The sequence below is a fragment of the Bombus impatiens genome, unplaced genomic scaffold (assembly GCF_000188095.3).
Source record: "Bombus impatiens unplaced genomic scaffold, BIMP_2.2 scf_0419, whole genome shotgun sequence".
NCBI classification, from domain to species: Eukaryota; Metazoa; Arthropoda; class Insecta; order Hymenoptera; family Apidae; genus Bombus; species Bombus impatiens.
The window spans coordinates 40,107-65,656 of NT_176838.1; the positions used below are offsets into that span (position 1 = coordinate 40,107).

General features: G+C 30.8%; 6 protein-coding genes across 11 annotated transcripts; 4 read left to right on the top strand and 2 right to left on the bottom strand.

Annotated features, from left to right (window-relative positions):
* Nucleotides 1-106: 106 nt before the first annotated feature.
* On the top strand, nt 107-5,182 carry LOC100744094 (mevalonate kinase). The gene is made up of 5 exons (XM_003490371.4): nt 107-251; nt 3,210-3,304; nt 3,381-3,482; nt 3,560-4,473; nt 4,755-5,182. Exons 4-5 carry the CDS (start codon nt 3,589-3,591, stop codon nt 5,010-5,012), a joined length of 1,143 nt encoding a protein of 380 aa, XP_003490419.1. The 5' UTR covers nt 107-251; nt 3,210-3,304; nt 3,381-3,482; nt 3,560-3,588; the 3' UTR covers nt 5,013-5,182.
* Nucleotides 916-2,577, top strand: LOC112211980 (dolichyl pyrophosphate Man9GlcNAc2 alpha-1,3-glucosyltransferase). Its single transcript, XM_024368369.1, has one exon. The coding sequence runs from the start codon at nt 916-918 to the stop codon at nt 2,545-2,547; it is 1,632 nt and encodes a 543-aa protein (XP_024224137.1). The 3' UTR covers nt 2,548-2,577.
* A 1,705-nt stretch (nt 5,183-6,887) lies between the features above and the next one.
* Nucleotides 6,888-12,253, bottom strand: LOC100742951 (two pore calcium channel protein 1). 3 transcript variants are annotated; one of them, XM_012386903.3, is made up of 12 exons: nt 11,822-12,253; nt 11,217-11,401; nt 10,971-11,135; nt 10,780-10,905; nt 9,178-9,485; nt 8,805-9,085; nt 8,492-8,710; nt 8,303-8,419; nt 7,897-8,236; nt 7,519-7,820; nt 7,264-7,370; nt 6,888-7,200 (listed from the first exon to the last, which is right to left on the bottom strand). In XM_012386903.3, exons 1-12 carry the CDS (start codon nt 11,922-11,924, stop codon nt 6,961-6,963), a joined length of 2,493 nt encoding a protein of 830 aa, XP_012242326.1. In that variant the 5' UTR covers nt 11,925-12,253; the 3' UTR covers nt 6,888-6,960. The 3 variants fall into 3 exon arrangements, with proteins under 3 accessions (XP_012242326.1, XP_012242327.1, XP_012242325.1); XM_012386904.3 differs by having other exon boundaries at nt 11,217-11,332; nt 11,822-12,252; XM_012386902.2 differs by having other exon boundaries at nt 11,217-11,434; nt 11,822-11,924.
* A 248-nt stretch (nt 12,254-12,501) lies between these two features.
* LOC105680904 (60S ribosomal protein L6) lies at nt 12,502-14,512 on the bottom strand. Of its 2 annotated transcripts, none has more exons than XM_012386906.3 (4): nt 14,349-14,512; nt 13,611-13,817; nt 12,978-13,251; nt 12,502-12,900 (listed from the first exon to the last, which is right to left on the bottom strand). In XM_012386906.3, exons 2-4 carry the CDS (start codon nt 13,815-13,817, stop codon nt 12,554-12,556), a joined length of 828 nt encoding a protein of 275 aa, XP_012242329.1. In that variant the 5' UTR covers nt 14,349-14,512; the 3' UTR covers nt 12,502-12,553. The 2 variants fall into 2 exon arrangements, with proteins under 2 accessions (XP_012242329.1, XP_012242330.1); XM_012386907.3 differs by lacking the exon at nt 14,349-14,512 and adding an exon at nt 14,177-14,199.
* Nucleotides 14,513-15,384: 872 nt separating this feature from the next.
* LOC100743072 (translocon-associated protein subunit gamma) lies at nt 15,385-19,395 on the top strand. 2 transcript variants are annotated; one of them, XM_033321347.1, is made up of 5 exons: nt 15,385-15,643; nt 15,818-15,945; nt 16,027-16,118; nt 16,245-16,446; nt 18,880-19,395. In XM_033321347.1, the coding sequence occupies exons 1-4, from the start codon at nt 15,514-15,516 to the stop codon at nt 16,441-16,443; spliced, it is 549 nt and encodes a 182-aa protein (XP_033177238.1). In that variant the 5' UTR covers nt 15,385-15,513; the 3' UTR covers nt 16,444-16,446; nt 18,880-19,395. The 2 variants fall into 2 exon arrangements, with proteins under 2 accessions (XP_033177238.1, XP_003490421.1); XM_003490373.3 differs by lacking the exon at nt 18,880-19,395 and having other exon boundaries at nt 16,245-16,561.
* Nucleotides 19,119-25,527, top strand: LOC100743190 (troponin C, isoallergen Bla g 6.0301). 2 transcript variants are annotated; one of them, XM_003490374.4, is made up of 6 exons: nt 19,119-19,435; nt 20,692-20,722; nt 22,625-22,768; nt 22,948-23,067; nt 23,863-23,994; nt 25,114-25,527. In XM_003490374.4, exons 1-6 carry the CDS (start codon nt 19,433-19,435, stop codon nt 25,140-25,142), a joined length of 459 nt encoding a protein of 152 aa, XP_003490422.1. In that variant the 5' UTR covers nt 19,119-19,432; the 3' UTR covers nt 25,143-25,527. The 2 variants fall into 2 exon arrangements, with proteins under 2 accessions (XP_003490422.1, XP_003490423.1); XM_003490375.4 differs by having other exon boundaries at nt 19,125-19,456.
* The last annotated feature ends 23 nt before the right edge of the window (nt 25,528-25,550 follow it).

Sequence of the window (25,550 nt, forward strand, 5' to 3'; positions counted from 1 at the left end):
CAGTTTTATTCTTGTAACATAACTGTATTTGAATGAATAAACTGATATCTAAAATGGTATGTGTTAATCCTTATCTATTTTGTATTAGAATAATTAAATAACTTTCTAGGAATACATGCATAATAAAAAGTCTGCATGCAATGAGCAATGTTCGTAGCTGAAAAATATGTAACTGTATAGACTTTAATCTCGTTTTTATGTCAGTAAAACTGCCTCACAGAGAAGTTCTGTTAATATCGACGTTCCTGCAGGTAATAGACATTAATTTTCATCTAACTATTGCGAAATAATTCCAAAAATAACAAAAAGGCTCATAAAGATAATAGTTTTTAAAATATTAAAATCATTCGATTAGTCGAAATACTGAAAATCAATTGATAACATCATATCAAATTATGCGAATGAGTTCAAAAAATGTACCTTAACGTTCACTTGAACTCAACGATCATTCAAACCAAAAAAAGTCATATAACCAAAAAATAGAAGAAGAAGTATTATATTTTATCATACATTTGCTGCTTATGATTGCAAAGTTTATCAAAATAATTACACTAATTTTAAAGTAAATAAATATCAATAAATATATAACAACTTCTTATTAAATATATATAATCTCCTCGCATTTGAAAGCGTGGTGAATTAAAATCAAGATTAGAAATTTAATTTTAAATATGTCATATACTGAGAGTTACATAAAAAACAAATTAATGAAAGAATTAAACGCTTCACACGTGGTATGTATTTTGTATGATTCATCATATTTGCGTATATATTCTTTATTTCGTTCTACTGTTTTCATTCTAACCTTAAATTTTCTATATAAACCTAGGTAGCTAAATGTTATTTCTGAAATATATTTGTTAATCAAGAGCATGCTTGCAAATATAAGCTGTTAAAGCTTATTCAACATATATGATGCAAGAAAACGCACAGATCTTGTTAATCTCACTATTTGCTCTCCTTTTGAGATGGTGTGTTACATATCATTCCTACAGCGGTGAAGGAAAGCCTCCAATGTTTGGAGACTATGAAGCCCAACGGCATTGGCAAGAAATAACGTTAAATGTGCCAATTGAGAAATGGTACATAAATACAACAAATAATGATTTACAGTATTGGGGATTAGACTATCCACCATTAACAGCTTATCATAGTTTAGTGCTGGGCTATGTTGCTAATATGATCAATTCTTCTTACATAAAGTTACACGAGTCTAGAGGTTTCTCATCTGAAAGTCATAAATATTTTATGAGACTCAGTGTTCTTTGTGTAGATATTTTGATTTATATCCCGTCGATAATATATTTTATATTAACTAATCAAGTATCTGAAAACTTTGAAAAAATAGAACTGTCTATATTTGGTCTGAAAAGAAAACATATTAATCTTCTGCTTATATTAATATATCCTGGTTTAATATTAATAGATCATGGACATTTTCAATATAATTCATTTTCATTAGGACTGTTCATTAGTGCTGTTACAGCTATACTTCAAAATTCGTTTATTATTGGGTCGATCTTATTTGTTGCAGCACTAAACTATAAGCAAATGGAACTTTACCACGCATTGCCAATTTTCTTTTACATACTTGGAAAATATTCACGTATGAAAGAACGGTTTTGGTTGTTCAATTTAGTAATGCTCTTCTGTATATCAATTACAGTACTTTCTACATTTTTTATTATATGGTTACCTTTTATTAAAAGTTGGGAAACATTTGTAAGTGTTGTTCTTCGATTATTTCCAGTTTCTAGAGGTGTATTCGAAGATAAAGTTGCTAATATTTGGTGCACAATCAATGTGATTTTTAAATTACGTAATACTTTTGCAAACAAGGAATTAGCAAAAATTTGTTTAATGTCAACTACATTTGCAGTTTCACCGAGTTGCATAAATCTATACTTAAATCCACAGAAAGAGAAGTTTATTATTTCCCTTATTAACTGTGCATTAGCATTTTTCCTGTTTTCGTTTCAAGTTCATGAAAAATCAATCCTACTTGTTGCAATTCCAGTTTTATTGTATTTTCAAAGCAATTCGTTTCCTTGTTTTTGGTTTTTAATAATTTCACACTTTAGTATGTTACCATTATTTATAAAAGATGGTTTGTACATGGTATATTGGGCTACATTAATCTTTTATTTCATTTTTGTTTTATGGGCATATTCTGATGTGTTTGATAACAGCGAATTATTGAGTAATATTAACTTAAAAAAGAATGTGCTTGTAACCAATCAAAGAAAAATTAAAGCAAAGCTAAAAAGCAATGAGAATAAATCATTATTTACCAAATTAAAAAGAGATATGATACATTATAAGAATATTTTTGTTGTTGTAAGTTCTACTGTATCTTTTTGGAAAATAATTCTGTTTTATTGTTCGATTCTAGGAATAATAATGCTTTCTCTTATTAGTGGTTTTTTGAAACCTCCAAAGAGGTATCCAGATCTTTTTGCATTATTAGTTTCTGCCTATTCCTGTGGACACTTTATTGCTTTCTACTTATACTTTAATTACAAACAATTTGTATGTGAAAAATATTAAAAATTGAAATAAATCAAAAAAACAATTTAATTTATGTTATATTATTACCATACTCCTTATTAAATTATTTTAATAAATTATTAAAAACTAATTATTTTTCTTTTTCAATATAATTCAACAATTTAAGATAATATTTCAGAAGAATATTGCGTTATGATCCACTATTCACGATTATCTAATATTTACGCCGATAAAAATATTGTTTATATGTATCATCACCTTTACTGAAGCATTATACAATACTTTACGGAAATTTGAACTTTACTCTATTATTGAATTCTACTTTCCTAAATTAGCATAACAATAATGTTATGAATACAAATTTAACCTTTTGTAGTCGGAAACTTTGTAACAATATACTTATATCGTTACAGGGAAAAGAGTTGATTGACTTTAGAATAATTAATAATAAGAAACACAAATTTATGTAATTTATGCGTTAACGGATAACAATAATATTTTTATAATACAAATCTAATTTTATTTTCTAAAAATTATTTGTATTGAAAGTAAATATTTACATATATTATTTAACATAAACATTTAACGTAAATTTTATGTTAGGAAGATCATAAAGTTCCCGTTAGTATTAGAAATATGTAGATTGTTTTGTTACTATACCTATTAAATAATGTTCATATTATTTTTAAATGTTGTTACAGGAAGTCATAGATGAATCTGATGGTTGTGGCGCTAAGTTTTCTGTAACAATTGTTTCTAGTGCATTTGAAGGCAAATCTTTAATTCATCGACATAGGTACTACATTTTAAAGTCCTAAAAAATTTAAATAATATGCTATTATTTAAGTACTATATTAAAATTAATATTTCAGGTCAGTACATTCAGTACTAGAAGAAGAACTTAAAACAATTCATGCATTCAAGCAAAAGACATTAACACCAGCAGAGTGGGAAAAGAAGGAAATGATAAAAAGGTATTTAATAATTGATTCAATTATGATTGCTTTTAATGTATCATCTCTAAAGTATATTATTCTATTTCCATTAATAGCTCCACGAATTAGACTTGGGAAATTTAAAATGATTCAGTTTAAAGTGTCTGCTCCTGGAAAAGTAATTCTTTTTGGAGAACATGCTGTAGTATATGGAAAAACAGCTGTTGCTGCCAGTGTAGATTTACGTACAGTTCTAAATTTCGCTGAATTACCTGAAACAGAACAAATTGTTAAGATATGTTTTCCTAAAGTAAATTTATTTATTAACGTACCTCTACAGCAAATACAAAATTTCTTTTTTATTAACAAAGACGTGGAACATGTAGAAAATTATGAAGCATTTTATAACAAAGTAAAAGAATTTGTCTCCATTATTAGTTATGCAAATCTGCAACAAAGATTAAGCCTGGAAGCATTCTTTTATCTTTTTATTTATATTACGCAAAAGGAAGAGATCGAAGTGAAACCATTTCAAGTTCACTTAAATACAGAATTGGGAATTGGTTCTGGACTTGGTAGTTCTAGTTCCTTTGCAGTTTGTCTTGCTGCGTGTTTTTTACATTGGTCACATTTACAAAAAGATATTTATAAAATATTAGATTTTTCTATCTTAGACACTATTTCAAAGTATGCTCTAAATTGTGAAAAAATTATGCATGGAAACCCCTCTGGAATAGACAATTCTGTCTGTACATATGGGTCAATAATAGAATTCAAGAAGGATGATTATGTAAAGCCAATAAGTAACGTACATGCTCTAAAAATTTTACTGGTAGACACAAGAGTAAATAGAAGCACAAAGGCTTTAGTTGAAAGACTATTAGAACTGAAACATAGATACCCAGTTATTATTGATCTGATTATGAGTTCTATAGACAATATATCCAAAGAAGTAATTAAAATTATTGAAAAACTGAAAACAGTTTCTACTGACGATCAATATTTTCTTGAAGGATACAGACAATTAATGGTAAGTATTTTATTAAAATATAATATATTGCTAATAATTATTATAATAATTACTAATTCAAGTAGGGTAAAATACTTCTAAAAGCAATTTATAGAAAATCTTGTATAATAAGAATAACTAGTAATATTTCATTCACAAAGTTAAAAGATTAGTCTGTTATTTGGAAAAATAACATTTGTCTGGTCAAGTGATTAACAATATGTTAAAATGTTATTGGTCATTAGTTTCTATATCTATAAATGTATTCAAATCTTATTACAACTTATCATATATTATTACAGATACTTATTAATATGAATCAAGGACTGCTAGCCACATGTCAAGTTTCTCATCCATCTTTAGACAGAATTTGTGCAGAAGCACAAAATTATGCTTTGGCAGCAAAGCTTACAGGTGCTGGCGGTGGTGGACATGCATACATTCTCTTATTACCAGATACACAACCAGAAACTATTGCAAGTATTTCACGAAAATTAATTGCAGATGGATTTACCGTTAAGTTAACAACTTTGGGAGGTCCTGGGGTACAAATTAATTAGTAATTTTGTTATAAATATTGCATACATTAATACAAATAAACTTATTTTTATTCTGAATATTCTCAATGTGATGTAAATTTTATTTATAATTATAAAGGGTACTTGTAATTTTTAAACAAAATGTAAATTATAGTTTTAGTACAGTTTAATACATGTTAATGGTTATCTCATTAATATCTTTTTTATTTCAACTATTTTCATTTTTTCCTTTTTCATTAATCATGATAGTATAATTGTCTTATTTCTATCATAATGTTAAAACTATTGATTGATATATAGAAAAATATTCTATTCAAGAAACTATAGATGACCTTAAAATCTTTGGAAAGCATCACTTTCAAAATGGACACATACAGATTACGGACAATAAGTCAACATCATTTAATTTTTTCTAATAAAATTCTTTTCTATCTTTTATAGCGTGTTTAACTTTATCGACCGATAGCCGATTAATCGGTTTTTTGTCGCCGACGTTTACCGACCTATAGCCTACCTATAGTTAATCGACTCCCATGGCGATAAACAATCTTTCTCATTATATGAACAGTAATTTGTTATTTAGTACTAAGGTACCTTGCTCACTTACGTCAGTTGCGATGCTTTGTAAGCTCCGACAGTTTTATACCAATTTGAAAAACTTACCGTTCGCGATGAACGAAAAGAATGGTATTGGAGAATTTTATTTAGATGATCTGTCAGATTGTCCTGACAGTTATTCAAGAAGTAATAGTGGTGACGAAAGTGGTGGCAGTGATATAATTATTCGGAAGCGAGGTTCTGTATTGCCACTAAGATATAGTGATTCAGAAGACGATGAGATACGTAACGTCGAAGATTATAACTATTTCTCATTTGAACTAAAAACTGTTGTAATAGATAAAATAAATATAATTTAGTACTAATATCATGAAAACAAAAGATTTTATTCAATTTAATTATCCTATAATAGCAGAAAGCAGCCAATTTTATCTGAGCATACGAAAAGCACAGATACTCCCGCCCGACAGTCTAAACCGAAACAGAGCCGGCGCCAAGGAGAATCTGCGCTTGGGCTGCCGATCGAACGTGCGCATGCTGTTGAACTGCTAGCGGTCAGTGAGGTGTTGATTAGGTGGAACATCCTGTATATCATACAGTACATTTTTATATATTTGTAATATAAAACTAAAAAATGATATATATATATTTATTAGTTATTTATTTACATAATTTATAACATAAAGAATAAAATTTTTCATATTTAACCGTTTGAATTCCAGGGGTCTTTGAAGAAACAGGATCAAAAAATCCCGAACAGCGCGATAGCGCTTGTTTTAATCGATTGCGAAGAAAAACAAACGGCGCTATTGAGAAGATAACAGTGAAATACAAAATACCGTCAGTCGTCCGTAGCGTTCAAATGTACTGGGACTTTTCGACACAAAATCTAAACAACGTGATCATGCTGCTTGGTACTCAAACGGTTAAAATAATATGAAAATTGAAGTTTAATGATGAAGAATTAAATAAAAATTACACAATTGCAAAGAGAAAGTAAAATAATTTCTAAATACAAGCATTTAGGATAGAATACATTAAAAATTTTATAAATCAATTCATAATTCTTTATGAAGAAAATTGTACTTTTATCTGCAGAAAAAGCAAAAAGTCAATTTTGATATTAATAAAGCTTTATTTACGCAAGATATATGATTTAGTGGATTTATATTTACGTTGCAATATTTTTAAAAATATCATCAATTATTTGAGTCTCTATATATCGCAACATAATCCGAAACGAAAATGTTTAATCTCTTTTATATCAGTTAAATATATTATTTTCTTTTTATTTTATGTTGTTAGTAAAAAATTTAATCGCTTAATTAAATTTAATTTAATTTGTATATTACAACCTTTCAATACTTCTATATTGTAAGTAGACACAATGAAATTTAATTTATTATTACAATTATACAACATTTGATGTATTACGATGTGTTTGTCGCAAATTGTCTGTTAATCCTACATGATCTGTTTCTGAAATTGCTTCCTCTCTATAATTTTCTTCTAAACTATGAGTAGCATTTGATAAAAATTGCCTTTCTGCTTGTTTAGCCTCTATAATCCATTCGGTAATTTCATTCGTATACATTTTTCTTTGCAAAACTTCTCTGGTTCTAGGACGCGAGCCAATAAAAACAGTAGTTCCCTGCAACATTATTATATGATTGCAGAATAATAAAAAACATATTTTTTGAAACTTAAAACTTACACCAACTATCAGTGAGGGTCGCAATTTTTCCAAAAGTTGAAAATCTTCTACTATATATTGCAATTCGTCCCATTTTAGTTCCACTTCTTCATGTAGCATCTTTTCCTCTGTAACGAAATGTATACAAAAGGACTAATAGAAGATTTAACAATCCCAAAAAAAGTACAAATTTGGTTAAAAATAACAAAAAAAGTTTATAGAAATAGTCTACATTTCTTCCATATTTTATGTTGAATAATTAAGGATATTAATTACCATCACGTTTAGATGTTGATTTTTTATAATGTATTCTAAATCGAAAGGCCTCTAAGAAACTGGATACCACGATAGTTAAAACAATCATTGTCACCAAATAAAATATCATAAAATATATTCGTGTATACATTCCAACAGTAAATGCATATGCGTTCATTAAAATAAACCAATTATTAACAACCGTTAACTCAAAAAGGGTCATTCCACTGGCTATAAGGTTGTCAAAAGTATTAAGGTAATAATATCCTAGTGCGGTACTTTCATTGGCAGAGTATTTGTAAAAGTCTTCAACTGTTGTATTTCTGACAAATACATATTATTTAGTAATCAATTTAAAAATATAATTTATTAAAAAAGATATTTTACCTATGTACTTACTTGCAACAATTTCGCATATTATATCCTGCAAACAATTCCATCCCAATGATTGCAAAAAAATAATATAAAACAAGCATGACTACTGCAGTGGAAGACATCAAGGGAGTTAAAATCACAAGTGTGCCAAATACGTCTCGGTATCTTTTTTTCATTTTAAACAATCTTAGCAATCGAAGTGGTCTAAATAAAACGAAAAATGTGGCTGTAGGAAAAAGAGATAAAATACAAGCTGCAACAAGTGTCATTATAGATGTTCCTAAATCGAAAAGATTCCATCCGGAACTCAGATATCGTCTTGTACCAAGTCCTAATACTTTTATTAGTGCTTCAGTGACAAATACTATAAAATAAAATTAGCATTAAAATAATTTTTCACACACCTTTTATAAATATTATGTTTACTTACTTCCTCCAAAAAGAAAAGTATCCCAAGATGCAGCAAATAGAATTGTGCTATGAACATTATCGCCTGCCTGTAATATCCTTATTATCATAGCAATACCATTTGCAATGATTGTTATATCTAAACATTTTATAATTGAGTATATGAATTATAAATTAGTATTATAAAAATTTGTCTTCCTTTTAAACTTACACATTAAGCTTTCAAAATATGACCATCTAATAGCTGCATGTGCTCCTGTGCATAGAATTTGCAAAGGTTGTGATGTACTGTGATACCAAGGCACAGTAGAGTATTGTAGTTCCCATTGAAGTATAATAGTATCATAAATGTTTAAAAACTCTTCAACACTTAGAACTCCACTTCCAGAAGCATTTAAATGTTGATACATTAGAACAATGTCTCTTATGTCTGTAGTGGAGTATATTATGGAATGAATTTAATTTGTCTTACCTTCTTGTTTTATAAATAAACTTTAATGTATATCTGGAGGAATTTTACGTACTTTTATTTGGAGCATAGTATCGCATTAATCCTTCAAATTGGCGAAATCGCATTTTATCCGGATTTTGTTTTGAAACTAATAACTTAAAGGCATGTTGACATGCTTTTCTTTTATGTAAAAACAGTTTTTTAAATTTATCACGCTCAGCTGCTGTAAATGTTTCGTTAACCACCGCCAACATCAAATTCATCATTACGTACAACATTGTAGACAAATAAGATACAAAATATATCGCATACCATTTGTTTCTTGAATATGATGGCATCATTACATCTGGAAAACTAAATATTGATATTGTTACTAATATCTAATCACAATAAAATGTATCCAAATTTTAAAATATTATTGGAAATTTAATTACAATTATACTTACTTAGCAGTAGTAAGAAGAACAAAGAGACTCACAAAACTGTCTTGTAGTGTACAAAAATTTCTATTCATTTCAGAAAACATATAGTAACCCAATACAGTGTACAGTGTTATAAAAAATAAAAGCAAGCCTAACATATCCAGAATTGGTGGCAATGTTAAAAGTATTTGTCTGATAAATCTTCTAACACCGCCAAAGCATTTCGTATCTACTAAAAAAATGGGCCTTAGAGCACGTGTTACACGGAAATGCGATGATTGTCGTACTAGTACTGTCATCGCTTCTAAAAACATGATGACCAATGTGATACACTGTAAAAATAATTTATATGTATAGTCTTCACTTGTATTAAAGAATTAATTAAAGATATCTTAAATATGTAACTACAAATTCACTACAAATTTGGTAATTTCATTTCTATTATTGCTGTTACTTCTTATTAAAAAAGCTTTTTATTATATGTACTAATTATCATATTAAAAGAAACAAGACATTATTTTCTTAATTTTTCTAATTTATCTTTGCTAAATTTCAAGTTGTTTTAGCAATTTTATTTTAAATCATTCTGTACTTTATAATTTTATTTTTCTTACTAGGTTCTTATTAATGATTCATTTTAATTATTCTGATCTATCCATTCCATATCAAGCAAACGTTTCATAACTGTTTATTGCTTTTAAACCATTGTGTAATAAATATGAATATGAATGAGTATAATACAATAATAATAATAATAATAATAATAATAATAATAATAATAATAATAATAATAGTAACAAAAACAACAACAACAACAATAGTAATAATGATAATGATGATAATGATGATAACAAGAATAATAATAATGAGTCAGTAGCAGTAAAATCACTAATATACTATACATATATTAGTTAAATCTGAATGTGTTCCCTATAAGATATCCCAATAAAGGTATTAGTATACATAATATATTATAAATGAACAAATAATGCAATTATCAGCGTCTCGTTTTAATAAAAATGTAATCTTAAATAGTCTGCACTTGTGGTGTTTCTTATCTTCTCATTAGTACCCTCATGCTTTTTGTATCAGTCTTGTGCAAAACAACCATTTTATTGTACACTGTTCTTAAACATATTGACAAAGTAATGAAGGAAAACTGTACTTCAATCTCATAATGGTATTCAATTTACTAATAATTATCAGATGTAAACATAAGCAATTAGAATATACATGTCATATACAGGGTGGTTGGTAACTGGTGGTATAAGCGAAAGGGGGTGATTCTACGCGAAAAAAGAAGTCGAAAATATAGAATAAAAATTTTTTTTCTTTTTTTTTTAAATTTTTCCATCTAGACAACGATCTACAGTGAGATCCGTTATAACGTACCGTACGCGTACCGAGCGAAAATTCAAAGTCGATTTTCTCGAAAACAAAGCCTCAAACGAAAAATTTTTATTCTATATTTTCGACTTCTTTTTTCGCGTAGAATCACCCCATTTCGCTTGTACCACCAGTTACCAACCACCCTGTATATCAGTAAACTCGTGTGGATTTATATGAAGTTTAATAAAATTATACTACAAACTATTAAATCTGATTCTAGAAAAGAGTTCTTTTTACCTTCAGCATTGTTCGTTTGTGTTTTAACATTGTTGACCAGCCAATCCATCTTAATTTCAAAGCTAATTCTATACCTATAATTATCAAAGCAAAAAGTTCTATAGATCCATGTGCCCACACTGGTATCTGAAATTAAAATATATAAATAACCATTGTAATAAAATAAAAGTACTTTCTTATCAATGACTTACGCTAAACAGTGATACAGCTGGCTCTTCTACAAGAGCTAAAGCCAAAAGTATAAGAGAAGTTAATAGATCTAACCCATAATACCAATTATTATGAACTAAGAGATATGCTGGCAAATCTTCTGGATGCTTTGGGTGCGAATCAAACTTTTCATTATTTTTACCTTCCTATGGATACGTAACATTATTGTAAGTAAATTTGAAAGCAATTATTCATATGGGTATATATACATATAAATGTATAAATACCTCTAAAAATATTGCAGCCTCATGGTAATTCATTTCCCAATGCAAATCATGATCTGTGATTGAATCATGTGATGGAAGTACTGCATTTTCAGACATGTTTTCTCTATGTACATCATCTGTTTCAAATTTGTGAATGATTTGATCAGATGTTCTTACATTTTCAGTGGAGGAGTTTACATGATTTTCTGCAGAAGGATATGATAGTATAGATCCATATTCTACAATAAGAAATAAGCATAAAAAATAAATATTTCTATAATGCAGAAGTAAATGATACTTTTCAGCAATAAAATAAATAATATAAAATAAATAAATTCTTTTTATTTTTATCATGAAGATAATCAAACATTATACTTATAATTAACTAAATTATGTATTATATATTTTTTGCAAAATTTTATATCATTGCTCTATTATAGATAATTATGCCAGAAAAATGTGTAAAATGAAATGTGAGCTTTAGTTTGTTAAATATTATAAGCTAAAAGAGTAAAAGTGAAAATGACAAAAGTAACATAGTTGTGAAAAAGCAGAAATTTCATTGCAAAGAATAAATAAAAAATGAAATGAATTAAAATAGTACAATTAAAATTCATTCGACTTACTTTGGCATGTTCGATGTGAAATGTCTTGCTCGAGTGATATGTTTGCATCATCGTTAAACCGTTGATAATTGCCCGAATATTCAGTGGTTTTGGGAGAAGACATTTGAGAATACGTGACATGTCACATGCATATAGCCATTTGTTGTGTGAGCACGAATTTACACCGCTATATCTAACACAATGATGTCACTACTCAGATGCTGAGCACTAACTGGATTAGTCTGAAAACTATGTATAGAGATATACGTATATTTTTGTTTGAAACATATTTTAGATATTACAATATCATAACACAACGATATTATTCGATCTTCTTGTATTTGACGTTCCAGTTCATGACGCGCATGCGCATTCCAAAAACCGAACCTGAGTGGATACTATTATTTTGACTGATAAAACTATAAAACTTAACTATTCACTTATGTAATAAAGACTTCACTTTTCGTTTTTCATATATTTTACGAACACAAACTTGATGCATATAAGACATATTTAATTACTAGAAAATAAATATAATCTGCAATAGAAGATAAAATAAATTTAAAATTTCTAAATTTTATTGTACCTTCTATTACATTATAAATTTTCTTATTTCATTCATCATTATAAATAAAGCTTTCAAATAAAATAAAAAAGAATCCGGAACAATTGTGAACATTTATAATCAAGGTCATAAAAAATCTACCTCATGTTTCTGTATTAATTATATATTTGTATTCAAATCACAAAAGATTAGAATTTTAATCTGTGTGGATATTGGCTGCTTCTGAGTCCAAACATCGCTGATAAGTAGGTGAATAGCATCTTCTTCTCTTTGTTTCTCTTGATAGCAGAAATCACAAATTTGTCAACCACTTTCTGATCAGCTTTCCTCTGATCGCTTGCTTTGTACTCGTCCTTCTTTTTGCTGAAGATATCACCTTCTTCCTTCTTCGCGCGTTTCTCGCGTTTTCTCTTGAAATAATCGTCGTTAACATGAGCCGGAATCTTCAAACCAGAAATGTTAATACGCGTGGAAGTCGCGATCACATAATTTTGACTAACTCTACGGAGTGGGCAAGCGTTGATCAAGAAAGGACCTATTTTAAAAAACATTTTGATATTTTAATTTATCATATTAATATTTTACTATATAATAACTTCAAATAAATCTCACCTGTAATTAAGAGTAAACCACTCTTAAGTTGCTTTAAGAAAACAACACGTTTTCCTTTATGAGCACCAGCTAATAGGATACAAATTGTTCCTGGTTTTAAGGAAGGTCTGAGATAACGACGATGGTCACGGAAACATTTCTTAGCATGGTGTACAGTTACTGGATCTGCAGTAGGGTAGTTTGCACGCCTCTTCTTTAATAATACAATACGTTTCTCTCCATTTTTGTCACCACTAATCTTCTTTTCAATAGTGACTGGTTTCTTAGGCTTAACCTATAATTACCATTAAATATTTAGAATTAAACATTTATCAAAAAGTATAAACATTATATGAAAATATATTACTCTTCTTGATTACATAGTTCTTTGTACCATTTCAAAACATTTAAGAAAATCGAAATTATATATATTATAATTATATAGTCATTATTTTATAACAATATTCAATTACAATAAAGAGATTGAATAATAAATATATCTTTATTGTATATTTACTTAAAAGGTAAAAAGCATAAGGAACTTCAAATATTTCTACATATCCTAAAAAATGAAGAACTTCTAGATAAAACTTTTAAATTAACAAAAGTAATATTAACAAAAATAAATAGAACATGTGACATCATTAGACATACAGTTTTTGGAGTCTTGGAGTCAATGAATTTGTAGATGGCTTTCTTGTGATACATACGGGTTCGGCTAAATCTATAAACACCATTTCCTAAATTGTAATTTCGAGGCCTAATACGACCTTTCTTTGCACCTTTTTTAATCTCCACAGGAGCACTTTTGTTCTCCGGAGACTTCGCCTTTGATTCTTTTTTTTCCTTTGTGTTGGTCATCTAGAACATAAATATAAATTCATTGTAATACAACTATTTATGGATAGCATAATAATCATGCACTTATATTTTGTCCGAATATTCATTCTAAACAATAAATTAATGCTAGAATAGTCGACAAAATTGTATATAAAGTTTCAATAGAGTTTTATTTTAATATATTTCTATTATCGTAATCTTTTATTAAACATGTCCATCATGTTTTGCAGAGGTTATGTCACGTTTTCGTAAATCTTAAATTTCAAACAAAAAATAGCCGATAATTGGGCTAAACTCTTTATAAAATATTATTAAGATTTTAAAATTAGGGAAATGAATGTAATTTCTTGTTATAAGCCAACAAAATGTTATATTCTAACCTTTCCAAGTTAAAATTAATCAAATTTAAAAATATATTTACAGAAAATATGGTATTTTTTTTAAAGAAGAAGCCTAAAATGTATAAAATTTGATAAAATATATAGTTTTTCTCTTATTACAACAAAAGATTACTTGGATAATATTAGTTGTGTTGATCTAATTCCATCTTACCGTAAATCGTACGACTAAAAGAACCTACACCAACATATATTCTATCTTCTTCTGCAGTTATGTTGTGTCTTTGTCTGAAACATTCATGGTTTTAGATAGTATTTAACATATGCATGTGTCACGCATGCGTAAACCGTCCTTTTTGGTACCTTTTTGGCCCTCCATGTTGATTTTTTAGGATTCACTCGGCGAATGCTTTCCCCTAGTGAGTGACATATTCCAAACCACGGTCATATAAACGTATATATGATCATGTTACTACATAGACAAATAAATAGATCCACAGTTGCAAAAAGGTTGTAGAGAACATCCTATGTTATAATCGTTGACTTTTCACAACTAATCTCGACTACGATCATATAAACAGGTTTCGACACTTACATACCGATGCCTAGGGAAAATCATCCGAAAATTGAATCGTGACTAGTTGTGAAAGATAAACATGGAGGGCAAGAAGGTTTTCATTCTGCGCCTGCATGACATGCCATGAATGACTCAAATAGAGACAGAGATACTCTATTTATCTCTGTCTGTCTCGCAAGAATGCGAATTTTGTCGTCTTCCATGTTGGTTTTTTACAACTAGTCATAATTCAATTTTTGGTCGGTTTTCCCTAACGACTGTCGAGATCTGAGATCTCTTCATATGATCGTGGCCGAAACTTGTTTATATGATTTTATATGATCATGAGCTTCAGTCTATGAGTGTCGAGAGGTCGAGATCTTTTTACGGATATGATCGTGTCCTGTATATCACTAGATTCTGATATCATCGATGATCTTATATATACATTTTTTATATTAATATTGCTTGGGAAAGAAGGTAGCCATATACATTAAATAATTTTCTAAATGTTTCCTAAATGTAATAGCATTTCCTCGATAAATTTTTTAATTGGCAGAAAATAGACTAAATGTGGAAAAAGATAGATTTCTTCGTAACCAACTAAAATGTGATAAGGAACTTCTTAGAAAGTACTTTAGATGGCAGAATTTGTGCTTTCATTGAAATGACGTTTCTGTGGACACGTTGTCACACGAATCTCCACACAGTCCGCTTATGCGCATGCGTTCCAGAAAGCTAAGGAGATTTTCGATTCGCGCGGAAGTAGTGTGATTGTTTTGGAGAAAATTGAAGGGAGCTGAGTGTAAAGTGGCATAAAATAATGTCAGGAAAATCGAAAGCATTTACCAAAGAAGAAGAGCTTCTTCTTCAAGATTTCTCGCGGAATGTGTCAACAAAATCTTCAGCGTTATTTTACGGCAATGCTTTTATCGTTTCGGCTATCCCCATCTGTGAGTACACATTCTCAAACTGTCTAGAAATATGATTTATACCGCTACTTTGTTAATATTTATAAATTTTATAATAAATTTTAGTATACGTTTGTATTATGGTTTTGTAAGGAAATAAGTAGTTGCATGGAAACTATAGCGTTTCTGAAGATAACCTCTATCTTTTTGTTACAGGGCTTTTTTGGAGAATTCACTTGATTGACATCTACGCTAATTTAATTTCCTTCGTTTTAGTAACATTAGCGAGCACATATGCTCTTGCTCTCGCGTATAAAAATACAAAATTCGTGTTAAAGCATAAGGTATATATAGAATCACAACAGAATGTTTTATTAGCACAATGTTATGGGATTTACTGAAAAAGACTTTATATTTTTTAATAGATCGCAGTAAAAAGGGAAGATGCAGTGACAAAGGAAATGAGCAGAAAGTTATCAGAAGACAAGAAGATGAGCAAGAAGGAAAAGGATGAAAGGTAAAAAGATTATTATTTGCAGATTATTAAGTACAAAGTATATTAAACATATATATATATATATATATATATATATATATATATATATATATAACTGAAATACATGTAAAATAATCAAATTTTCAGAATTTTATGGAAGAAAAATGAAGTAGCTGATTATGAAGCAACAACATTCTCAATTTTCTACAATAATGCTTTATTCTTAGCTCTTGTAATTGTATCTTCTTTCTACATTCTGAAGACATTCACACCAGCTGTAAATTATGTATTTTCCGTCGGTGCAACGAGCGCATTGTTAGCGCTATTGTCGACTGGAACTCAATAAAATGTATGCTGTGTAGAATGCATGATAATAATCATTTAAGTTACCAAGATACCTGTGTGAAACTCTGTAATTATTTTCATGAGCGAATGGATACATGTAATAAAAATGTTTTTATTTATGATAATTTCATTAATCTGCCATACTAAATTCATTTCTAAACGAAATTATTATTAAAAAATATTTTCATGCCTTCGTAACTTAGATTGCAATTTTAATTGTGTTGTAATAACATCAGAATTATGTGTACTTTATATTTAATTACATAAAAAATAATTGATCATGTTGGTTCCACATCATTTGTCCGATTACAACGTTTGTCAAGCTGACTAGAAAACAGGGCTGAGGAAATCAATGGACCGTATGCTTATCTTTCAGAGAATTTCATAATCCTTCTTTTCAGTATTGTTAACAATATTTGTGATACGATAGTAGTTTGAATTATGGCTTACCGACATTTGCAAGAGACTAAATATTTTCATATGAATTAAACCGGTTCTATTGCAGTTGACGAATTATAACGGATCGCAGATTGTAATCCATTATACGCAGTCCAACATTGGCCATTCTAATGCTTTATTTGCTTGTTTAACTTGGACTTGCGCCAGCGTATAACCCGTCGAAAGAAAATCTCTCGCCAAATTGTATATTCTATTCCTGTGCAGAAGTGAAAATGTAAACATTCACTTATACTATACCGTGTTATTATCACTTGCATTTTGTTGCATAAGAGTCGCTGCACTTCGATATACACATAAACATATGTAATTGGAAATTTAAATTAATCGTTTGCTATGAGAAATTGTACTATGATGTACAGTTTGTATCTCATTGTCAGGGATAAAAGATTTATTGATTTATGTTTATTAGGACTTCTACTACGTCTTTAAACGCTTGCATATTGTGGAATAAACTTGTGCGTTTCGAAGGTTTTTACAACGTGAGAAACGCATATTGGCACAATCGAGATTGTGCATTTGGCAAAGATATATCAGTTTCCTTGTTTGATTTATATCATCACGTGATATTCACGTAATTTAAGCAATTTTCTTCGGATAAATTGAGATTCGATTATTACGCAGGAAATAACAAAAATTGTACCTAGATATTCGATGGTTGCTTGGATGGTGGCGATCGCCGATGATTAGTAATTTACAGCTTTTACTATGCAACGTGTTACTTAGCTGTGTGCATTTTGGATCTTTGCCAAATGTTGAACCACCTTTTCCAGACAATCCGCCGATTCTTCCGAATGATTCGGGTTACCTAACTCATTTTATTATCCGGCACTTTTTTATCAATAACTATTTCGTTACGTGTTTTACTATTGTGATTGATCTGCAGTTGACAAAATCTCGAAGAAATGAACAGTTTCAGGTTTCTGTGTACAATGAGATTTTTGTTGTTCGTTCGATCTCAGGTTCACGCTGCATTTCAACGTCAAACAGTCGAGTTAGCTAATGTTACACAATTTATGAGTTGTTAGAACTCCCCTTGTCATCAAAACAATTACATCATGCACCAAGAAAGCGGACCGTTTTATTTGAATACGTACGATCGAAATTTGGAACTTGTGCAATGAATAGAGAAATTTAATAGTTCACTAATTGTATATGAAATTGATTTGAGCATAGAAAGCTCGTAAGCATTCTGAGCAATAGCATTCTGAAATTTGGGCAATTCTTCTAATTAATTTAAGTCGTGTAAACATATCGCGGATAACATCGTACTCTAGACATTAAACAATGATATTTCTTTTGTTTTCTCGTTGCAGAGTGAAGGTCTTGTCTTAATTCCAAACTATAAGTTTCATCGATTTCACTACTGTATGCCTTTGTCGTTTTACTGTCGTTTACGCTGACCGCAGAATTTTCATTCTCTATTTTTGTTCTGGTACAGCAATATCGTTTTCCTCTTCTCAAAAAGACGTACACGCGACACATAGTCGTTTCAATGAACAAGAATCAAGTGAATACGTTGTTCCAGCGCGCGTCTAAAATTAAAAAGGAATTCATTCCGTCACAATTTCTTCGCTACAACCTCCTCTGCTACATAATTTCAATCCTGAATTATTTATGATGTTGCACGATACTTTCCTCGTAAAAAAAACTCCTGCTCACCTTTATAATCCGTTTACAATGATTATATCTAGAGGCAATGAGATTTGTATTCTGCTTTCCTTTGAAATTGTTTATATTATATTGAAAAGCAGAATTCGAGTATTTTAACACCCCGTTAATTTAAAGAATACTACAAAGTTCAAAATAATGGAGCTTTAAAGCTTTATATAGTTATAGAAGTTTACCTAAACATAAATCAAACTTAAAATTAAAAAGAAATATATATATGTGTATGCATGTCATTATGTACGTGTACAGATAATTTATATGATGAAGTCCAGAATATAGATACAACTAATAAGAATCCATCTGATTTTAGAGATACCGCGGGAGGAAAGAATAAACGAAGGGGGTCAGAGTCTGGAGTATCGAGGAACGAAAAGACGGCCCTGATTTCGAGCCTCGCGGCATCATCTGCGTCTGCATCCCAGAAATAGCGCAAGCGCCTTTCCAAAAGCTTTAAGGCCCGTGAAGAAGCGGATAGAAGAAGCTGACGATTGGCTGGAGGTTGCGGGGTGCGGTCCGGCATCGCCACGCAACCGCTATATCCTCCTTTTCGAATATTACCGCGACGATGGCCGTTTCTCGTGACAGTGTTCGACAGACAGCAACCATACCACCTACGTTCTAACGACGTAGAGAACGTAGAGAATCGCCACGATTTTCTATTTTTCTCGTCGCGAATAATCAATTTATCATTCGCATTCTCCACGACGGTTTTTTTCGTCGTGTTCGATTGTCGTAGCCGCAGTGTTTCTTAAGTTCTTTCTTTATGAGTAAATTCGTTTGTTAATTTCAACAAGCAAAAAGAAAGTAAAACGTTCAAAGTAAAAAACAAAAAGTAAAAAAAGTAAAAAGAGAATCGCGCCACCATGGTATGTTCTATTGATGATATCGTAAGTCGTCGCCCTGGTAAACATACACGTTTTCCTATTGTATATTCTCTCTATTTATTTATTGTATTTTTTTCTCTTTTTCTGGTCTAATTCATCACTGTGCCTCGCCTTATCTCTATGGTTTCTCTTCACTCTTCATTCTTCACTTTTCGCTCTTGTCTCGTGTTCGTCGGACGAATTGAAATTTCGAATATTCTATCAAATTGGAAGATATACTGCTCGGAGTAATTCAAGAATCAATTCGAACAGGATGTTTCTCTTTTCAACTTATTTGCCATGGAATCTGTAAGAACGAATGTTCTAATTATTTCGAGTAGTGTATTCAACAAATTTGAATGTGTTCGCTTCAATTACACGTGTTAAATGTATCAGACACGATGCAACAGGTGTAAATTGATAAGAACGACTACTTCGAAACATTGATTCCTCCGCTTCTGCCGCGGTATGCTTGCAATCTGCATCCACTGTTCTCTCTGTTCTCTTTATTTCTCTTTTTTTCATTGTAATATCTCTTCTGGCCTGATCTGACTTTTGTTTTAGAATTTTTTAATTTTTACTTGTCTAAACAATAACAGTGGTTATGACCTAACAGCGACCGAAATTGGAGATTATCGGTCCAGAGATGCGAGGTTTTGGAAACGTGATTGTTTCTTACACGGCGAATTTCCTCGGGCCGTCCCTCCTCATGTTGATTTATTAATTAATTTATAACCAAAATAAATAACCATTTGTTAATTAAATTAGAATTGGATTAAATAATAATGTGCGTCTTAATATTTATCATTATGTTCAAAAATAATGTATTACGAATGTAAGAAAAATTGTTGAGTGAAATGTGAAATCGACAAGAAGAAGGAATATAGCCCGATGTCTCACTATACACGATCGTTTCTACTTTGTTCAGTTCCAAGCGTCGCAAAACTCGGGACAACTTTTTCAACTTGCACTCTATTGCAACCATTAGTATTAATCGAGTAACAATGGATAATAATAATACAAAAGAAATAATATTCAATTACATTAAGAGAAGACAGAAATAATGCACGAACTTTCTAAAAGGGAAGAATCGCTAAGTTAACCATGCACGTCCACTTGGAAATCTCTTCGAATTAATTCTAATAGAGTAAAGGAACGATGTTTAAACTGATCAAGATCGATTTACGATTGATTGAAACTTTCCTTTTTCCGCTCGATCTGTGATACGGCTGTCAAATTTCATTTTTCTCTGTTCGCAGGCCGACGAACTTCCCCCTGAACAAATTGCGGGTAGGTACATCAACCAGTTATTAGATATTAATATCCTAATGTTCAACATTCTATAACCACGAATTAACAGCAAATAACGTCTTTAATCCACGAGATCAGTGACAATTCAATTTTTAATTATGAAAATAAATTCGTGATCTAAAGAACGCTTCGCAACATCGATACCCTAGTCTAGGTTTTTCAAATCGAATAAGGAGTTTAAAGGAAAATGGCGCAAGTGATTATGTCTTTAACTTGAGAAAGTTGCGGTTAAAGATAATCTTAAAAAGCATATCTGTATGTTTGTTTCTAAGCTTAACTTTATATGTAACTTACTATAAAGTAAAAACTTTTGTGTTATTTTTCTTAAATAAAAACAAATCTTTTATTTATCTAAGGAAGATTTCTGTTATTAAATCAACACAAAAATTCATTGAAAATTCAGAAATAAAAACCCGAAAACGGAGTCTTTGACAAGTGTCACGATACAACTGAGCGCACCATTCTTGGCTTTCCGGTATTTCGCGTCGAAATCGTATCATGTTTACTGAACACCGTGTGCTAAATTTAGCAAAGGTTTACTGTTTCTTCTTTATGTTTCCCTTTCGGCTGCTTAATCCTTCACGTCAACGAGAAGGGAGCTTGTTTAACCTATCCAGGTTATTTCTATCCATTTCGCTGTGGGGGTTAATCATTCCGGAGCATACCGTCGCTATATGGGTAACCCAAGATGTATCTGTAGGTACAACCTGTTCATAGTTTTATATCGGAAACTACGTTTCGAACAAGAAAAGAACGATCTCTGTTCAAATGCCAATCTGAGAACAAAGAAACTCTGTTCGGAAACCGTATGATTTCGACATACGTCAAGGCGACGTGGTAGAAATGGGGGAAAATATAGCACTCGTGTACAAGAGGGGAACTTCCCAAAGATTTGGAAGACTTCCATGGATCCAATTTTCATTGTAGTTTTCTGTTATATCAAGATTCGATATAATCTGATTAGAGAATTTGTTTAAAATTTTTAAGAGGAAAGATAAAAACGAAGCGACGAATAAACGGCTCAGACAAGTTATTTGGACGGCACGTTCCTAGAGTTTATTTGTGCTTCAATTCAATCGGGGGCAGCCGGTATAGGCTGCCTATGTATAGCTACAGAACCGCCTTACTCGCCTTAGTGTGATGAGGAGGTATCGTGTGACGATTCGATCGGAGAGAATCGGATCGGTAAAAATAGAGGAAAGATTCTCCAATAGAATCGAAAAATAGAAACTCGTACGTTTCGCTGTCTCTAAAAAACGAAACATCCGGGCTATAATTGCTAGACGAAGGTATCTGTCTTCTATTAAATATGTATGGCATTCGTCAGATTTTTCAAGCTAATATCGAACGGAAAACTATTACATTATTAATCTATAATGAAACCATTCAAAGCAATTCTTTAGTTAGTTTTTATTTCATTATTATCCATACAAACATTATATTTTATATAATTTAGAAGAAAAGCTCATAGAAAAAAAGATGAATACTTTTGGCTGCCTCACGAAATTGCTTTTCTTTTACATAAGGATATTAAATGAAATGGATATTTTTTAAAAAGAGAGATTATTAGAAGATCAGTAAAAAATAAACAATTGCATAAATTAGTTCAAAATTTCTACACACTGTCAGTCAACAACGATAAATAAACATTTTAACCAGCGTGAACGATGATGCATCAAGCTAAATAAGCTTTGAGCCAGAATCGTGAGCGAAAGGGCATTAACATCGGTTTCTAAATTTGTAACCGTACGATAGACAAATTTTGACGCGGTGGAACACCACTTACGAGTAGTCAGATTTTTCCCCTAAAACATACATATTATCTTCAACCTGATGTTTCACGTTCCACTAAAAAAATATTTAAATTTATAATTTTTGCAGTCCTTCGCAAAGCGTTCGACAGCTTTGATAGGGAGAAGAGTGGTAGCATTCCTACCGATATGGTGGCCGATATCCTCAGATTAATGGGTCAACCCTTTAACAAAAAGATTTTGGACGAACTAATCGAAGAAGTTGATGCAGACAGTACGTAGTATAAATCCGATGTTTATCTCTGCCAGATACTCGTGTGATATTCGCAGTTTGCCCTATTTTATTGACTATAGGAGCTTGTTTAAAATTTTGTCATTTTATGTATTAATTTAATTTAACAATAAGTTAAACTAACGCAGATTTCTGAATGGAATTTTGTTTTTGATTGATAGAATCCGGTCGTCTGGAGTTTGAAGAATTCGTCACGTTAGCCGCAAAATTCATTGTTGAAGAGGATGCGGAAGCCCTGGAAAAAGAACTTCGAGAGGCTTTCAGGCTCTACGACAAAGAAGGTAACTAAATATATGTTTTACTCAGTAACACTATTCTATGGCGTCTTCCTTTTCATTATCTCCTATTTTATTGGATAGCTAACATAGATATAAGCAATTTGTTTTTTTCTTGTAAGAATGAAAGGGACGCAAAAAGAAGTCCGAAAACATGTTTGTCTCGTGAGTGTTTTTGTATTGTGAAAGATGTTTGTCTGACTGAGCCAAGGAAGATTCCTTTCAAACCCACAATTTCACTGTTGTTGATAATTGTAGTATCTACTTTTTACTCTATATAATCTACCGATACTCTTGCATCTCAGTTTCTTCATCCTCGCCAATTTTTTATACGTATTTTTCCTGCGTCTTAAATTAAAACACCATATTAACACCAAACAATAAATGCCGTAAATCCATTACTATAATCATTCGGGATCTCAGATAAATTAGATATTGAAATGAATGGAAATGGTAGAGGAAAAATGGCGTGAAAGAAGAAAGAAAGATATATTGACCGACCGAGAATAACCGATTCTGCGAAACCTGCACTACGTAAAAACATTGCCGTTCTCCGTTTCGTATCAGGGAAATGAAAGCCGACCGAATTTGAAAAGGCTTACGCCTGTGGGAACACGGCCAAGAATTGAGCTCGTTTCATCACCCAAGTCTCCATGAATTATGATCCAAAGCCAAAGACTTTCAGAGGTGTATTAATGTGATGAATTATATTTTTCAATCTATAGGTTGAAAAGCAACGGTCGATGTTCAAGGAAACTACTCGCTTAGAACTTTTAAATTAAAAGATTTCTTTTGTTATAGGAAATGGTTACATACCCACTACGTGCTTGCGTGAGATCCTCAGGGAACTGGATGACCAATTGACAGATGAAGAACTGGATATCATGATCGAGGAGATCGATTCTGATGGATCTGGCACCGTTGACTTTGATGGTAAGGAAAAATAGAACAACTGTTAGTTAATTATCGTGGACTGGAGATTTAAGCGTGGACTGTTTTCTTGACAATTGGACTTATTTTATTTTATAGGTTGTGTAGTTATTGTTTTGGGAGTACTCTTAAATTCATATTAATCGTATCCAACATTTTGATAAATGTTTTCAAAGTATAATTAGTAAGAGAATAAATAGTATGTGATATCATTTGTTATCACGCTGGAGAGCCCGCACGTGCTGTCTGCTGAGTACATTGGGGTATATTTATACATGAGCGGCGAATCAGGACCATCGACCTCTCTTACTTCATTATTTATTTTATTACTTACTTACTAGTTCAAGAGATTAGCGTAATCTTTTATAGCTCTAAATCTTCAAATCTGTTAGAATCTTTTCCGTTACAATAATCCATTTCTTCTTACAATGAACTTCTTTTACTTTTCATCTACTCTAAAGATTTACTATGAAGATGTACAGAATATTTAATATTTAGAATATCCGTGTTTACAAAATAGTGAGATATTCTAAGCTTTTACACAAAATCTTTCAACTTTCTAACGATTGCGTATTACACAAACTACACCCATTCCAACCCAATTCCAACATTGATACAGAAATCTTGGCATCTTTCTCCATTTCCTAGAACGACGAACATACTTCATCGTTTATCAACAATAATTTATTTCAATGTAACATTGCCAATAGTTACAAAGTATACGAATCAATAAATAAGTTTCAAATGTGTTTACAAATTCGAGGAAAAATGTAACTGCTTCCTTTGTTTTGGATAGATGTGTCTTTGATAGATTTAAAACTGCTAACTGTTAATATTTCTCTGACATGTCATATTTCACATGTTACTACATATATGTACATATTCTCTAAGTCTATAAAGTGATTTAGATGGCACATATATACACATACTAAGTTTCTTCATCATACGTATCTTTCACGGGCGTTATCATTTTCGCTTCATTTACGTACTTTGTTCGATAACATTAGATAGAATATTTTTAATTTTTTAAGTATATTAAGTATATTTTTAAGTATACAAAATAACGAAATATTTGTTTAATTAAAATATTTAAAAATATGTAAGTAAAATATTTTGTTTCAGAGTTCATGGAAATGATGACCGGAGAATAAATATCCTGGCATGTCAATGTTTCGACTCAAAGACAATACAAGTGCGGCAGTCGCGATCAACTCTCAAACTAATTATCTGCGTGTCTTCTAAAACCCAAAAAAGTTATAATGCAAACGAGAACGGTGCCTAAAAGCGTGCAATGGTTATGTCTCCTAACGTTACGATGCGTGTTCTTCTATCATAGCTCTTCGTATCTCGGAACGATTTGAAATGTTTTCAGTGTCACGAAAATGGCCTCGTTTGCAGATTTCTCTTCTATTTTAACGAGTGCCGCAGTACGGGTCCCAATACATTTGCATCACGCCTACTAAGTTTTTCATCGACAGTATTTATTTGTTGTTAATAAAACTCTATTGAAAAGATATTAAAATTTATTTTTCTTAATGAAAGATGTTCGAACAATAATT

Coding starts and splice junctions, on each gene's coding strand:
- LOC100744094 (XM_003490371.4), top strand. CDS start 3,589: ATGATTCAGTTTAAAGTGTCTGCTCCTGGAAAAGTAATTCTTTTTGGA. Junction 4,474..4,754: donor AAGGATACAGACAATTAATG/GTAAGTATTTTA, acceptor ATATTATTACAG/ATACTTATTAATATGAATCA.
- LOC100743072 (XM_033321347.1), top strand. CDS start 15,514: ATGTCAGGAAAATCGAAAGCATTTACCAAAGAAGAAGAGCTTCTTCTT. Junction 15,644..15,817: donor CGTTTCGGCTATCCCCATCT/GTGAGTACACAT, acceptor TTTTTGTTACAG/GGCTTTTTTGGAGAATTCAC. Junction 16,119..16,244: donor AAGAAGGAAAAGGATGAAAG/GTAAAAAGATTA, acceptor TCAAATTTTCAG/AATTTTATGGAAGAAAAATG.
- LOC112211980 (XM_024368369.1), top strand. CDS start 916: ATGCAAGAAAACGCACAGATCTTGTTAATCTCACTATTTGCTCTCCTT.
- LOC105680904 (XM_012386906.3), bottom strand. CDS start 13,817: ATGACCAACACAAAGGAAAAAAAAGAATCAAAGGCGAAGTCTCCGGAG. Junction 13,252..13,610: donor ACTCCAAGACTCCAAAAACT/GTATGTCTAATG, acceptor TGGTAATTATAG/GTTAAGCCTAAGAAACCAGT. Junction 12,901..12,977: donor TGGTTTACTCTTAATTACAG/GTGAGATTTATT, acceptor TTTTTAAAATAG/GTCCTTTCTTGATCAACGCT.
- LOC100742951 (XM_012386902.2), bottom strand. CDS start 11,924: ATGTCTTCTCCCAAAACCACTGAATATTCGGGCAATTATCAACGGTTT. Junction 11,435..11,821: donor TTCACATCGAACATGCCAAA/GTAAGTCGAATG, acceptor TTCTTATTGTAG/AATATGGATCTATACTATCA. Junction 9,086..9,177: donor GTTCTTCTTACTACTGCTAA/GTAAGTATAATT, acceptor ATCAATATTTAG/TTTTCCAGATGTAATGATGC.
- LOC100743190 (XM_003490375.4), top strand. CDS start 19,433: ATGGTATGTTCTATTGATGATATC. Junction 20,723..22,624: donor TCCCCCTGAACAAATTGCGG/GTAGGTACATCA, acceptor TAATTTTTGCAG/TCCTTCGCAAAGCGTTCGAC. Junction 23,995..25,113: donor TGGCACCGTTGACTTTGATG/GTAAGGAAAAAT, acceptor ATTTTGTTTCAG/AGTTCATGGAAATGATGACC.